General features: G+C 39.1%; 1 protein-coding gene across 1 annotated transcript in view; it reads left to right on the forward strand.

The window, feature by feature from the left end:
• NTRK2 (neurotrophic receptor tyrosine kinase 2) overlaps positions 1 to 17,125 on the forward strand; it is a gene marked incomplete at its 3' end in the record, with an annotated part of 203,362 nt that overhangs the window by 13,515 nt on the left and 172,722 nt on the right. Inside the window, exons 2-5 of the mRNA XM_082074505.1 lie at positions 5,205 to 5,279; positions 5,513 to 5,584; positions 12,707 to 12,775; positions 16,471 to 16,625. Of these exons, the coding sequence (XP_081930631.1) occupies positions 5,205 to 5,279; positions 5,513 to 5,584; positions 12,707 to 12,775; positions 16,471 to 16,625 (371 nt within the window). The remainder of the gene's footprint in view (positions 1 to 5,204; positions 5,280 to 5,512; positions 5,585 to 12,706; positions 12,776 to 16,470; positions 16,626 to 17,125) is intronic.

Genomic DNA, 17,125 nt, shown 5'->3' on the forward strand with positions numbered 1-17,125 from the left:
GATCCACTCCTGCAGTGCCAAAATAAAATTGGGATCTCCACTGAATTCCTGCTTTGTCCTGCTTTATGCTGGTGGATTGGCACTAATTGTTCAGGACAATGGCTTTGGAGAAGCAATTCCCAATGGCAACCGTGTACTACTAACTGGGTACTACTCATTGGATAATTGCAGTGTATTGGCACCAAGCAGAATGCCTGAGCCCCGCTGTCTCCTGGCTCTTGACACTGCCACACATGAAGAACAGGGAATTCCTGAAGGTGACTGGGATCTGTGACCTTGTCTGGGAGATGCTGAGTTCCAGGTCACCCTGAGCAGCGCGTTACCTGAATGCGTGATACGTGTAGTGAAGGATTTGCTTAAAAAATGGGTGTGCCTCTGTCTGTAAAGAAAGATCCCAGAGTTAATTATGTTAGCTCCAGAGCTGCCTCACTGGCACGTGGAGAGCTACCTCCTGTAGTCTTCTGTGACTCATGGTTAAATACTCTAAATGGGAGGAAAAAAAAAAAAAACAAAAAAACCCCAAAACAACAAAAACCCCTCAAGGATGACTTAAGGAGGCTGTGATAGTGGCAATCAGTTTTTCACTCTTTGTGAAATAGAGAGTGATTCACAGTTTAAAAAAAAAAATACCACTGCAGCACTCGCTCCGAATTTGTCAGGGGACACCAGGCAGCCAAGAAGCACTTGTTTGTAGAACTGTTGAGTGTTAGGTAGGACCACAGTGGACTAACTCGACACACTACCTCTTTCCTGAGTTTGGCATGCTCTTTTTGCAGTAGAAGTTGTGTTTCTTGAGGTTGGCCTCATGAAATCTGGCACTGGTGGTACCATATGGAGATAGCAAAATAAAATAAAATAAAATAAAATAATTGGAATAAGCCTAGGTGTCTGTAGAGAACTTGTGGCTTGTAGGTGTCTATATCGTGCTCATTGCTTGCTGTTACAGTTTCCATCCTAGGGGGAGCTTGGTCCTATGTAGAAAGATTTCGTGGTTGAGTGGAGATTGTATCATTGCTCCCTATGTGTGTCTGAAACCTGGCATTCCTGATATGCAACATTGTGTAGCTCTATGCTTAGTTTTTAAACTATGTGAGTTCACACCCCTCAAGCATTATTTTAAATTTGATTTCAGAGGGGCTGCAAATGAAACCCATTTGCATCTGCCAAGTTTCATCAAATATTGTGTCAAGCTTAAAAATTTGCGTTATTTTGATGCATAACCATAAATCAGCCCAGGTGTGCTGAAAATGTCCGTAAGTTGTTGCATACCTTTTGATGAACTTGGTCTGACATTGCGGTTTGTAAGGATATACAGCACTAGGGATCTGTACAGTGTTTAATTGTCAATGTTAACATACAGCTCTCACAGTAGTGTAGACTAGGGACATACATGACCTGTCATTAAATGTTAATTCACCTACTGACAGTTTAATGTCTTGAGTGTGCTGCCTTATTCCCTAAAGACTGCATGAAAAAATAACTCAGAGTATAAAGTTTTCCCAGAGTTCAGAAACGTTTCACCAGGGGATGTTTATTAATTTTAAAAACTTTCTTCCCAGCTGTATGAACCAGAGCTAAACATATAACTGATGTATTTTTTGGAGTGTTAAGAAAATATGTTTCCCATAAAGGGGGGTTTCTGGTAACAGAAATACTTTTAGAGCTGAATTACAGTGTTATTTACTTGCATCCATGTTGTTAAGATTAGAGTGCACTAGTTTTCCAACGTCTCCTTATAGCTCCAAATGGAGTAACATACCTTAACATACATTAATACAGAGGAAACAGAGTAAATTAAATAAGTTAGGAAGTTGCGCTTCTGCTGACCACTCTTTTCAGGGTAAGGAAAAGAACTGAAAGTTAGAGTGAAATCCTTTTTTGAACTATTGAGGCACAAAGTAATCTAGACCCCTTTAAAGAGCAGAACCTGCTTTCTCTTCCTTCTCTTGCAGCTCAGAGATTTCTTCACTGACATTTTACAGACTGTATCCATAGTCTTTCACATATGTAATGAACAGAAGTGAAGACCACCCTCTTAAAGGAGAACTTATTTGGAGGAGATAACTCTTTTATGATAGGATGTTAAAATACCCTTTCCAGAAGTTGCAGAAGTGGTGAAGCATGAGTGTGGGACATTATTCAATAGGTGCTGAAGTGTGCCGAGATGGACGTGTTATTGTAGGGTGCAATGTGCAGTCACTAGGTGTGAGGTTCTGAATGCCTTTATTAGAAGTAATCAGTAGTTTTCAAAGGGAGGATGAAACTAAAGGTCTGAAAACAAACATTGTTTATTCATGACTCACTGAAGGAGAGGTAGAACGCTATAGTATAATCAAACGAGTAGCATTGTAGGCAGCAGAGGGTTTGGTTTAGCGACAGCAGTCGGTGTTTGTGAGCTGGTACATATGATCAGGCTGGGTGACATCCAGCCAGGTTTTGGCGGTCTGATGCTTTGCTGTGGTTGCTTCCAGGCTCCTCACGTGACTTCAGCCAGTGAGTCAGGATGTTTTTCTTCTATGCTACAATAAAAATGTTCAGTTAAAGAACAGGGTGGATATTCTTAAGGGCAGGCAGGCAAATTACATTTATCAGCGTCACCCACTGCAAGTCTGAGCTTTTAGAGTATTAATGTTTGATGATAAGTAACATCAAGGTAGAGTAGTTGTGAAGATGGTAAAAATAGACTTCAGTTGGGGAGAGGTTTTATTTCAAACCTCCCTCTAAATTAAACAGAAGAACAACTTCCCCTTACAGTGTACAGCTACAATCATCAAACTCTTTTTTTTTTTCTCACTGCTATAAAATAGCTGCAAAGGCTTATATTACAACAGACTTATTAAACAAGTAAGGAAGCGTAAGAGGACGTGACCTGCTTATGGTAAATTACAACTGTCCAATCTTTCTTCAAGGATTTCCAGCTGCGTGAAATGTGCTTTACTGTCATGTTCCATACTGAGAGTGTTTTTACAAATGTACTGCAGAGCAGTTAGCCAGAATTTCTTTTGGCTTCCTACTTGAAGTATGGTTGTGGAAAATCAGTGATTTCTTTTGGTTCTTTCAGTTAGGCACTGGAATCATAAATCATTCACCATAAAGAGACTAACACTAGCTCAGATTAAAGTATGCCCCCCCCACACCTTGCTTTTCTTTTAAGAGATGCAATAAGAGAAAGAAATAAAATATTACAGATTGATGCTGCTGCTGCTTCCCAAATATCATTCTTTTGGTTTGTTCTCTAATGGACCAAGACTGATCTTTTAATATAGATTGTGTGCTCAATCTCAGATCTTTGTCTGATGAGAATTGTGGTAGCTTCATTGACTTCAGCAGAGCTGAGCTGTTTCACACTGGCTGAGGCTTATCACAGGATACACTAATGTATTTCTGTGTGACACTATGACTTATGTCAAGTTCTGGAGTTCCTCGTAGTGAGAGGTTCTGGTTAAATGTTTTTATGATTAAAATTGCAATGTGAGGTTTGGATGGGTGATAAGTGATGTGAAGTGATGGATCTGTATTCTGGCAGTGTTTGTCAGAAGTTCTTCTGATGGCTTAATGTTCAGGTAGTACAACTGGTCATCCAGTTTCTTTTATTTTACTCTTCTGAGTCTCCATCTGTGTTTCTCTGTCCATTATTCTTAATTCCTGCTCTTCTGTGTTTTCCCAGTCTCTGTCTGGTCTTGACAGGATTCTTGTTGGTTGAACACTGAAGGCAGAATCAGGAAGGTATTTTCCAGATTGCCTTAGATATCCAAGGAAACACAAAATACGAAGGACTGTTGTTTTATAATGTGTATGCCATGTTAATCTTATCCTAAGAAGTCCTGCAGAGCAGTCAGTATCATATAATGCTATAGTAATGTGTTTTGTCTAGTGTCATGCTTTGTCTTTTTACTGCCCATCTTTTTCCCAAGGGACAATGAATCCCATTGGGAGACACTTTTTGCTTTTTCTGGTACTTGGCAAGAGCATAGCCCGAGTCAGCTTTGCAGCTTTGGAGGAGAGCCCAACCCAACTTTTTGTATTCCTAAGCTTCTGTTGGGATGTGAACACACAGTGAATTTCTCAACACACCAGTTGACGTAGATAGGTTGCCTTTGGGAAGGCAATGCACCTTCTTTCCAATTCCGCAGAATTCCCTTTAAATTACAAAAAAAAAAAAAAAAAGTGCTTAAAGACAAGTTTTATTCTAGCAAAGAAAGACTCATTTTTAGGAAGACCTGCAGCTTTAGTTCTGGATGCTTGTGAAAGTACAGGTCAATCTCTGTTTAAGTTTTTCTGGGACTAGGATTATCTTTTGAAATGCATGGACTCTTTAGTAAGGCGTCTTTTACATCAAGCTTACTTTTCTGCCCATAATGTCAGTTGTATTGCAGTTTCCACTGATTTCTTCTTCCTAGACTGCATAATTTCCACTGTGAAACTTTTTTCTTAATGTAGAATATTATATATCATCCCGTGCATTATCTGTAAAACATTTTAATTTCCAGTCATTAGTTTTTCATAGATCTCACATGATGATAATAAAAAGGACCAGCTTGCATGCCCACATCCTTCTGGTGTTCAGGCAGTTATTCATGTTATGTGAGTGGACTCAGGGCTTTGGTCTACCGTGACAGTTTATTTTCTTTTAATTTCTGTTTGTGTACGTAACATCATGAAGTACAGCCTCCCTTTCCTCAGTTTTCTTATTGCCACACCTCGTAAATAGAACCGAAACTATTTTGTGGCAGGGAGAAAATCAGTTGAACATGTGATTAAGTTAACAACATGAGAGAAAAGCCCAGGGCAGTCCGATGCCTCCTCAATGTAAGTGGAGGTAGCTGCACTGTCACCATTAGTTGACCCTTTTGTTGTTGTGAAATCCATGAGGAAGGGAAGTGTCTTCTGGAAAATGGTGACAGTGTAATGCAGCTTTATTTACTTCAGAGTGGCTTGCTTACTTGATGAGCAAGGCCTCATTTCCCATGGGTAAAAGCCAATTGTTTCTCCTCCAGCCCTGTCCCATGAAATATCATTTAATCAATGGGGAAGATTTTGAGCAGCACATTCACTCTGCAGATGCTCTAACTAGATCTTAGTGTTAATTGCAATAGGTCAGCAATTACTGCTGATTTTCAGGCATTGAGTACTTGATCTCTGGGCAGTCAAAGCCATGGAAGGATCCACTTTCATACTTCTCTTCTGTCTTGCTTTTTCAACAGTTACATTGCAAAACAGCGAAAATTAGAAAGTATCAATGACAATGAAGTTGGATTTTATGTTGGACTTAAAAATCTGTGAGTATATGGGATGCATATTTTATAATGCTATTTTTTCTTTATTTCTTTTATAGAAGCCTGTAGAACCTCATCAGGGTTTAGGCCTAACTTTGTGTGTTATGGAGGATCTTGGAGTTGTAGATGTTGTGATTCAACCTTGTTAATATTTCATACACACTCTTTATTATTATCATTGTGCTTTCCATTATATTTTAAATGAAATATTCTAACAGTTTTATGTATTTTAACAGGACCGTGGTGGATTCAGGCTTAAGATTTGTGTCCCGTCACGCATTTGTGAAGAATGTCAACCTGCAATACATGTGCGTAAGGACACTGTCTACTTTCAAAGTCAAAACTGCCCAACTCATGTTAATGTATTTAATTGTTAATTTATTTTGCTCTTTTACCATTTCATTAATATAAAATGTTTTAGCAAGAGAGACTTATAATGGTCTTCTGTCATTAATTGACCATAAATAAGATATGTATAGTAAAGAACTGGCAGGACATAGGTAAGGATGTGTGGTGAGGAACTGGCAGATCATAAGAACATAACGTGAGATGGTAAAAAAATCATCCAGTTCATTATCCTCTCTCTAGCAGTGGACTGCTGTGTGTTCTATGGTGAGTAGCACAGCACAAAGAGTGGCTCTTTCTTGCTGAGTGAGCTGGTGCCAAGAATGTGATGTCCACCCTATACATCACACTCAGTGACATGAGTTTGACTAACTCTAGTCTGATTCAAGGAGCTGAATGTGTTTTAGCAGCTTGCAGTGCAGTAGGTGCATGCATGGGGCACATCTAGTGTAATTTGACCAGTGTGTGTGCCTGGAAACTGGCATGACTGTCGTCTAAGTGGGGATGATCAGAAGATTAACTCGGGAAGCTAACTCAAGATCTGAACTAATGCACCCAAAGCAGAATATAAGAATGAGGTTACTTTCATAACCAAATACAGTTTGTGAGTCATGAACTTCAGAAAGCAGAGTTAGTGCCTTTGCGGCTTTTTGACTGTGTTTTTCTAGATTATTTACACTTTAGAGTTAGCAAAGGCTGAATTGATCAAAGTCCTTTACAAAAGTATGGAGAAAAATGATCAGCTAAACTGAAAGTTTTTGTCTCTTTTTAGTGTAAGTACACGTCCCTGACCGTAGTGCCTTTTGATGGGGCAGACGTGGAGTCGCTCACTTTGCTACTTAAATGGAAAACTGTGGATCTAGCCTTACAAAACACTGAGATCATGTGAGGGACTTAGCTCCTTACAAGTGCCCTGTTTTAGCCAAGTATTCAAGTGTGTGTTTCAGTCCATTCATCTTTATTAGATATATTTCGCACTTAACCCCTTGTTTTTGTTGAAGTCCTAATGAGATCAAAAAGACATAAGGCCAATCCTCGGGCTTCTAAGTTACTTCCTTGCAATATGGAAGAACTCTTGAACTGAGCACAGGGCTGATTGCTTTGCTAATGAGATGGAATCACTTTCTTCACCTCTGTTTTCTAAAGAAAGGGAATGAATTTCTGTGAGGAACTGGACATGAATGTCCATATCTGCCTAAACAATAATTGCTGACCTTAATGTGAAAGAGTTGCTGGAGGAGTGTGAACCAGATCTCGTTGGCCTATGAAGCTTACGTGTCACTTCGTATAGTCATTAATAAGTAGCTTTTACTGTAAACGGTTGGTGATACAAGGGAAGTATCTTCTGGAGTGAATTTGTGCGTTTACCTCTGTAACAATTACTCAGTGAATTATGGTTGTAAAAGATGAAATTCCGTAAAGCCAAGTGTGTATTCACTGGCTATGAAAAAGCACAATAAGAACTTGTGAGAGGCACATTTGCAGACGAAGTTTCAGTGGCTGTGCTGGGGCAGAATCTCAGAGTAATGTAGCACAACAAAGAAAATTCAATCTGGGATAAAAAGGAATTTTGTGTTAGATTTTTACATCTTTTCCCTGCTACCTTAGCTGCTGGAAAGGTATTTATTGGAATACTGTATATAGATTAGGACACTGAATCTACCCCTCTTGAAAGATATTACAGAGAAGGGCAAGAGAGTTACAACAAGCTTGTAAAACAAATAATTTAAGGAGACTTAGAGGCTGAGTACCTTCAGTCCAATAAAGACAAGACTGAAAAGGAATATATGTCTTCTTATCTTTAAAAGAACAGCAATTATGATGATGAGAGCAATCAGTTCTCTCCATGACCATTAGTACAGAGTGAGAAACAATGCATTTAGTTTGGAGCAAAGTAAACAGATGTTTGGAAGACCTTCCCAGCTGTATGGACAAGCAGACACTGGAAATGTAACTGAGACAACTTGGGGGGGGGGATCCTCTTGATAGGCTTTTTTGCCTGTTTCCTTAGGGAAATGGGGATCATGTGTTCACAGTGTCTCCGTTCCCAGTGTTTCCTTGTAACCAAAACTTACACGGGTAAACAGGTTTTCTGAAAACTGACTGTTGAACAGAACAGGGTCACTCTATTAGAATTCCCATTTAAGGGACAAGTATCATTGTGCATATGCGACCTGGTAGGCTCTACAGAATTCACTTGGACAGGATGTTTTGAAAATACTTCAGCCGCACAGTCAAACATGGGGTACTTATCTGTTGGTAAGCAGGCTTTACTAGATCTGTAGTTCATGAAGCTGCTTGTTAGAAACAGATGAGGCTGACTGACATCTCTGCGGTTGATGTACATGGAATCCTGATCCGGAATACTTACGTTATGAACCAGGAGCTTATCCAGTCTCGTACTGTGTTTTCTTCTGGTGGGGATTTAGTAATGTTATCAGACACAGGATAAGCCCAGATAAGATGGAAAATATTAAGTGGCACCACCTGCTCTGCATGCACGTGACAAAGCAGTAAGTATGGGGATATTTTTTGCTGAGGCTGATCTATTATCCCTGCAAGAAATACATTTGTTTGTTTTCTGTGGGAAGTCTTGATGCACACTAAAATGTTTCTGAAAGCCCCAGTGAGTCACTGCTTGTTGTCGTCAGCAGCAAAACTCCTGTGATTGCACTGGGAATGAGGTGCAGCTTTTGTTGTGGTTGGGACAGTGACAACTGGTAAGATCTGAAACCATTTCACTCGTAAGAGTCACCTTTGAGTACAAGTCTCTGAGAAGTCTTGCATTTTATTTTGAAACAACAGTTCGTTACTATCTAATAAAGAAAACAAAAACTCCAAACACTTTTCTGAAGTCTGATGTAACTGTATGAGCTTTAATTTTGCTAGTGTTACCATTACAGTTTTCTTTTTCCTCTATGAGAAATATTTTGATGTAGTTAAGGAGTTCTATTATATGAACATAGTATCTTTTTTATGTATCATATAAGAATATAAGGAACTTATTAACACATATTTCCTCAAGTCATTTTTTGTTGTTACCTTATTATCTTGACCAAACTTCTGTAAACCAAATGTCTTTCTAGAGTTATGTATGATGAGAAGATTTGAGTAATAACATAAACAACAGGAAAATAAATGTTATAATAGCTATTACTTACAAGTAATTAATAGCCTTGCTCATCTAATTCAGGTATTTGCATTGACCTTACACTCAAATTCGTCAACAGTTGCATCTAACAAGCTATTAAACAATCCTAGCTTAGTAGTACTGTAATTTATAAGGTTATCTGCTGTTAACAGTAATTTTAATGGACCTGTGTAATACATTTGCATGGTGTACTGTCAATACCTTTGAACATCAAAGTACATTTCACAGCAAGTGCCTATTTCCAAAAATGTTGAAAAATAGCGATTTTTGCATGTCAGGCTCTGTGTAACTGCACTGCTGGATCATAGATTTGTGATTGTGGTATATATACAGCTCTAGGTATTAAGATGTATCTCTGCACTGTTTGGGTTTAGGAGAGGCAGCCAAATGAAAAGGTTTGAGACCTGGCTGCAGATTTTGCCGTGCTTGCGCAGAGGGCTGGCTCCAGCCACAGCAGAGCAGGCAGTTGCCTGTGGAGGGAGACTGAGCGTAGCAAAAGGGCCATTTCTTCACCTCTTCTCCCCAGTTCTCCTTGGATCTGTTTTCTCCTCTTCCTCCTCGCCTCCCCTTGCCAGGAGCGCTGTAGGCAATAGAGCTGTGCCTGTGTTGCTGGCTGTGTGAATATTTATGCAGCTTCTCAGGCTGCTTTTGTGCTCCTCACATTGCCACAGATCTGCTTTCAGCTGAATTTGGGCTAGCAGGTTTAAAGTGAGCTTGATATGTGAATTAAAATATGGGCATGCCATTGACTGAATTTGTGTTGTCTACTTATGTATGGCTTTGGGGCCAGGCTATGTACTCCAGACTTTCTTTGTTTGTTTGCTTTGTTTTGTGTGGTTTTGTTGTTTTTTTTTGGTTTGGTTTGGTTTGTTTTTTTTTTGTTTTGTGTTGGTTTGGTTTTTTTTGGTTTAGAAAAAAAAGGCTTTAGAACCCAGGATGAATCTTCTTTGGACTGGTCACCATGATCTTTTTGTGTCAGGTTGAATTGGGGAACTAGCTTATATTATCTTTCCATGGAAGTGGAAGTGTCATCCTTAACTACTCCATAATAAGCCTGGTAGTGATCTTTTTCACTTAACGTGAGTTAAAGAGACCACAGCAGGCATCCCTATAATCAATGTAAAGTGCTCAGTTCATGAAAAAAATATATAACATTAGATTTAATGTGAAAGTATTATTTAAGATGATAAATCTGTAACAGTGGTCTGAAAAATTTCCATTGAATTACTTGTCAACTTGAAAAACCCTAAAGCTCTAAACTACATGAGAGAAAAGGCTACTGTCTTGGAAGCACTAAAAGTTTCAACTCATGATCAAGAACATAGGGACAGGAATTTCTTGTTACTTTTCTTACCATTCTTGCTTTCTTTTCCTGGTGCGTATAAAGCACAACTGGTAAAAATCTGAAAAGACAATTAAAGCTATTAAGGTTCTTTTGTTTTTTCAACATTGGAATTTTTAAAAACAAAGTAATGACTCTTTGTCCTTTTGATAGTTTTACTTCAATTATCAGTCCTGTTTTTTCACTGGCTCATATGGATTCATTGATACCTGCATAGAGTTTTCAGAAAGTAGCATACCTGGTGACATTTGTGCAGCAAGTCTGGCTCATGAATCTAAACAAGTAAGGGCTGTTCTTCTCCCTAAAGGTTTGCAGTAATCCTCCAAAAGCAATGACTGGCCTGAGGCTAAATGTCAAGAAGACACAGTTATGGCAGCACCTAATTCTCACAGTCCGTGCTGTGACAGAGTTCATAGCTCTGAGGCAGGCAGCTCAGCAGCTCACCGAGAGATGGGATGAGTTAGATGTCCAGGAGTAAGTTGACCAAGGGAACATGTAAGCAGCCAGGAGGGAACATTAAGGAAAGACGGGACTTTAGTCCTGCCCATGAAGTAGGTGGGCGGTTATGTCCATGCTGGGTTACTAACAGCAAACCCTCTCCCAGAGTCTGTCTTTACATTTTTAAGATATTCTTTAAAATTTTATTTTTACGGTGTTATTTTCTTAAAATAAAAAAAAGAGAGAAATACTGTCTCAGAGAATTGCTGGAGCTTTTACATAAGATGTTTGTGGCCAATTTTCATGTTTATATTGTGAGACTTTAGCAGGTGTTGGTGGGAGAGAGTTTCAAATCCACTTTTGTTTGCTTTGGTCTGGAATCAGCTTGAACTTGGCTCTCCTGTTAGGGTGCCAGGGAGGGTCACACAGAATGAAATGCCTTCAGCTGGAAAGAGATTTCCCTGAGCAATGCATTGTCTGATGGCTAGGGAGTCTTCCTGACATGGAAGAGCAGAGTCCTCTGCTGTGTGGAAACCAGGAGTCAAACCTGTTCATCACAGGACCAGGATGATGTTGCCTCCCACTAGAACAGTGAGTGGCATCAGCACCTCTCTGCAGGTGAAGTGCGCTGTATACCTGGTTGTCTTTAGGGAAAGGTAGGATTCAGTTGCTGCAAAGATAAGGGAAGCAGGTGCACGCTTCCTTTGACAATACCACAGGGGCATCTGCATGTGCTGCTTGGCAGTGTGAGAACCAGAAGGGTTCTTCTGCGTGGTGAGTGAAGAGTTGCCCATGGAGGGATGGGGTTTGATGTGCCTCAGTGCAGGAGACAAAAGCCCAAATCTGTATCAGGATTCAGCTTCTTCCTGTTAATCTCCCAATGTATGTCTATTAGGGAAAAAAATCATTGTGGCTGTTTTTACTTAAACATGACTTCTGTACTTTAATTTTGATATATCTGATCAGTGTCCATGAGATACTTCCAGCAGCATCTGCCATAGGGCTGTCCAGTTCACCTGACTAATGAAACAGGAGGTCATCTGCTTTGTTCTCAGATTTGAGGAGTAGTCAATTTGTAAACTTCACGCTGTTGTTTGTCAGAAGGAATCAAAAAGGAAGTATAGCAAATAAAATCTCTTTAAGATTCTGTTCTAAATGTTTGTAGAAGGTCCAACTTGTAATTTCTTTGAAAATTATCTTGTACTCAGGGATCAAGGACTCAAAGTTTTGAAAGTGAACACCGTGTCCCTTAGTCAGGGGAAGAAAACCAAACCAAAACACCTAATCATTGGTTTTAAATGAAACACAACTTTAACTGTGGAACCCCTATGTTGTCTTTATAATACCATATAAAACTGATGTGGTATTTTGACTCATAACACTGATCTGCACTGTACCGCTGGCAGATACACAGTTTACTGCTCTCAGTGTCCTTAATTGGTGGACTGATAAGACTGTGAAAAACAGCATTATTTTGCTTTGGGGTGGAGACAGCAATTTTGTAAGCCTGGGAGGGGAGGAGTATTTCTGATTCAGAGGAGCATTTCTTCGCTCTGCATAATGAGAAAGGACCTTTCACTTAATTACCACTTAATTACCATAAATGCTTAGTTGACATAAAAAAGCCCAATATAGGCATTTTACAGTTTTCCTTTTGATCTTCCGTGTGGGTACATATTGTACATGCAATTTGAAAAGAACAACTAAAAGGCTCTGATGTGGATATGTGCTAGCATGTGAGGAGGGCTTATGTGAGTACTGAGTTTGGTGCAGCATCAAAGAAAGGGATACACCCATTTCACCTATGAATAAATTGAGCATGTAATTAACACCTGGACTTTACAAAATACTTTTGAAACAAAATTAAATACGCTGATTTTCTGCAACAAACAGTGATAAAAAAAGAAAATATTGACCTCTGCTGAGTTTGATTTTGAATGTATTTGACTTTAGTTAGAGACTGGATTCAAACCTGTAAAACCTATCGAACTATAAAGTGAGACCAAGCACCATTTCTTTACAACAGATGTCAAAGGATTAAGGGGGCTTTTAGAACTGGTTTGACTTCTTGACTTTTTTTTTAAAGGCAAAACTGTATTTTCAGTGTAATAAGATGCAATTCTAATTAATGCAATCTTTCTTTTTTTCCAATAGCAATTTATCCAGAAACAAGCTCTCAAGTTTGTCCAAGAAGCCTTTTCGCCATCTGGGTTTGACTGATCTGTAAGTTGTCATTTCTTAAAATAAAGTTTATTTTTGGCTGCAATGGAACAACAAGAGTTTGAAGTTTGTTCTGTTAAAGGTAGAGGTCCATCAATTATGAGGAATGAAATTCCAATCCAAAGAAAGCAGCAATGCTGGACACTTAAATACAGAGAGATTTTCATTCCAGGGATTCAAGAAGGTCAAGTGTATCTTTTTAAAACAATCTAGAGGTCAAAATAGCCTTAAAATATTTTATTCTGAGGTTACTTCGCAAAAAAATACTGGAGTTTGTATTAAACATTTGAGCTGATGAAAATACAGTCATCTACAGATCTTCAAATGTAGCCTCTCTGTCGTACTCTTATATTGGCCTCACAGCTGCTATGCTTATGGTTGGCTATTGAAGAATATTTTTATTTCCTCAAATCCTTTGAGTTTCATTGTGCTTTATATAAACATTTGGTAATGAAGCACTGGTAAACATATATTTGTTGATTGTTTCAATATTCCATTTTTATCCTCTGTTCCATCAAGCAGAATTTCTGTATTGGTATACATACCAAAATTCTGGTCATCCTCTGCGTGCTTTGCTAATGTGTGGGACTGCAGAGTGCCTGCAGGAGCTTTGGGAAGGCTGGGGCTGCAGAGGAGAGGAAGGTTGCCTTCCCAGAGCTCAGAGCAGAGTCAGACATTGTCCAAAATGCCAGTCCAAGAATTGCAGCACCACCATTGCAATTCTCAACTGCCTCTGTTGAACTTCAGTGTTGGGGAAATGAAATTAGCAAATTCCAGTGCCACAAAAAGAGGTTATGCCCTTTGGGTAGGTTTTACTGATAATTAAATTGGTGTAGTCACTTTCTTTACAGCCCAGGGAACATTGCTCACTGGAATTTTCTTTCATAACTTGGAGGTTGCCAAGCACTCCGATGGAGAGACTAGCTAGTTGCAGAGCACTTGTCTTGCTGGATGCCTCTCATAGGTCTGTGAGTTCTGAAAGTCCTTGTTTCTTCATATGCTGTATCTAGTTCCTGCCAAAAAATCATCTGTAGTGTGTACTTGGCTGTATGTTCTAAGTTTTGTAGTTGTTGTGACCTCAAAGAAATAGATGCAAGACTCAGACGGGTGCACAGCATGAAGCTTGGTCTTCTCCTAATTTTTCTAAGCAGTTAGGGGAGAAATTGAGTCGTTTTTGCCCCTCTCCCCAAGTTGGAGAAATGTAAGAATGGGTATGCTCTAGCTTAGTAAGCATGCGAAAAAGGAGGGGACTGTAATTTTGAAGGCATACTCTTCTCCCAGCTTCTTGGAGTTTGTCTGCCACCAGTAACAGGTTCATTCCAAAGCACAGATCAAGCCAGTCTTGAATCTCTACATTTCAGGTGAACAGTTTCTTTTAGGCTATGGGTGGAGTGAGTGCTTACAAAGATTTTGAAAAAGAACAACATCAATGTTGCTGATCTTTCTGAAGAAGTTGCTTTGCTCCTGGGCAGAAAGAACTGAAAAAAGGTTTGCAACAGAGAGTGAGAGAATCAAATGTTACAGATATGTTATGGAAATTATGGAAATGAAGTTTAATGAGGCTAGGAAATAACACTTAGAGGAAAAACAACTGACTGATGTGAATTAGGAGTAAATACATTTGTGTTGCTGATACCAGAGTTAAACAATGGCCATTCAGTGCCATGGTAGTAAAAGCAGGGGAAGGGTATTGAGAGTGAGCCAGACATGGGAAAAATGGATGGTGTGAAGTTTAAACTGAGTGATATTTGAAGTACGGAGGCACTGTGTGATGAGGGACAAGTTGAGAGACAGAGGATGCAAAATTGAGGTAGTGTAGTGGACTTGGGAAAGAGTTTCAAGTGTAGGGATAGAGGAACTAAAGTTATGCAGAGATTACTATGTATTGAGAGAAACAGACATGGGAGAAGTGAGGGCAAGAAAGCATTGGAGGGGCTGAAGGGAGGAAAAACAGTGATAAAATTAGTATCAGTTGAACAATTGTGTTGATAAGTTGCTAGTACCTAGGTGTAAAATTAGAAAGAGGAGAGAATGAAAAGTATTGGAAGGGCAATCCGAGAGGAGAATGATGCCATAAGTGTCTTCTGAGGACCTTTTCTGACAAACAAGTGTCCTGTTGTTAGCACTCTTGTAAATCAAAACATAAAGGGATGGAACTTCAGGATAGGGTGAAGTAGGAGATATTCACCAGGTATTGTAGAGAAGAGGATGCTGCTTTGAGAAGCTGCTTCTTTTAGAACAAACTGTAGCTGCAGCTGTAAAATTATAGCAAACAAGATAAAGACATGTAATTTGTTTTTACTAGGCCAGATTCTTTCTTTCACACAAGTACATGTAGAGGGCCATCATGCCTCTATCCAGCATCCTGCCAATGATGGGCCTAACTCCCTTGGTGAAGTGGAAGAAAAGGACTGCTCAGCCACTGATCAAAGGAAATTTCTCTTTTACAGGGAAGTTATAGGATGAAAATGAAGACGTGAAGTAAATATTGCTGTTTTGAAAATGCATGTTGTAGGTTTTGACGCAAGGGATCTTAATTGCACAAGCAAGTCTTGTCCATGCTGTGGTGCTGTTAAAGTCCAGCAGATGACTTCCATGAACACAAATTGCTCTTTCAGACACTTGCAAGAATGATTCCTGCAGCTGTTAATCTGCGGATTTTTTTGGGGGAAACAAATTACAGCTCTGATAAGCAGAGTTTTCCATGATTTGCACACTTAGTGTCCTCAGGAGGCATTTATGAACCTAAATTCTGTGAGCAACCTGATTTTAGTTTCTATACATTGAAAATGTTCATGAAATTTTCCTAAGAACAGTTGTTCTCCCTATAATGAGATGCCTCAAACAGTCACTTGCACATACTTTATTGGATCTTATCTGTGCCTGTAGTAGGAAAAAATAATACTAGATCACTTCTTATGTGAATTGGGATGTTTCTGTTTAACTTTTACTTGGGCATTATTGCATTACATCGTTGTGTAATTTTATGAAATTTTAAAACTAGAATTTGGTGAGTTTACTAACCTGTGGTTTAAATTCCATGCAGCATACTGTATAGCTAGATGATACATTTCTGTTTCAGAGCCATTTTTTCAGTTAGTGTTTCTTCATGACATTACCTAGGGTTTTACTGTGAGATTTTCTAGAGTGTTGTAGCGGATGAATTTTGAAGGTTAGGTGAAATCCTTTTTTATGATTAGAGTTTGTTAGAGCTTGCCTATAATCCATGACTGTTTGGCTCTATAAAGAATTTACCACCTCACAGCAGTAAACCATTTCTGGCATGATCTTTCTGAGGTAGCTGAGCAGAGAGTCAAGTGTAGAAGAGAGCAATTCTGATCTCTGCTTGGCTTTCATGAAATAAAATGGAGCTTGATGGAAAGCCCAGTAGTCCCTGTGCTCCTGATTTACACCAGTAAACTGGAGATAGTAGTTGAACCCCCTGTATGATCTGTCCGATCTATGACAGTCTGGATTCTTGGTGGAAAGAGAGCTTCATTCTTTGCATGTAAACCATTATCCACTTGTAGCTTACATTGCACTGAGGTTACTAAGGTTGCATTCCTTATCCTTCTTAACTAAAGGGTCAAAGTTCTGCTTTCACCCAGCTGAGTCCCTGGAGCTTCCCTGCTCCCTATTTTTTTTTCTATAGGCGTGACACATTCTGCATTCTTTTTTTTTTTTTTTTTTTGCTATAGGATATTGGTGGGCAATCCATTCAAGTGTTCCTGTGAAATTATGTGGATCAAGAAATTTCAAGAGACCAAGTCTTACCCAGAAACTCAGGATTTATATTGTGTAGATGACAACAACAAGAAGACAGCTTTGCTGGATATGAAGGTCCCAAACTGCGGTAATACTCTTTTAACATAAATTTGTTGCTAGATTTTTGTGATACAGGAAAAACGAACATGCTTTTTTTCAAGATGCCTATCAGGATGACAACAATGCTGATAGACGAAAAGGTTTCCGTGGAGATATTAACCACTCACTGGACTTTCACCCCACATGTAATAATTCTGGGAGCTTCACATAATTTTTTTTTTTCCCTTGATCAATGTACCGTTATTCAAGTGCAGGAGAACAGAACACCCATTATAGATAACACACAAGAATTATGTAAAATGCATGTGCCATTGTTGCACTAGATATTAGTGCTTCCAAGCTCAAGAGATAGAAAATTTTACCTCCTTGATTTTTTTTTTCAGGTATTTATGGTTAATGAGATCTTTATTTCCCTTCAAAAATACAAACTCTAGTGCTAGGACCATAGGAAGGAAATTCAGAAAAACTGCATGCTAGTAGAGACAAATTAGGAGTACCTCGGTTCTTCACACAGATGAAACTCTACTG

This window comes from Streptopelia decaocto (genome assembly GCF_964273445.1).
Source record: "Streptopelia decaocto genome assembly, chromosome: Z".
Taxonomy (NCBI): domain Eukaryota; kingdom Metazoa; phylum Chordata; class Aves; order Columbiformes; family Columbidae; genus Streptopelia; species Streptopelia decaocto.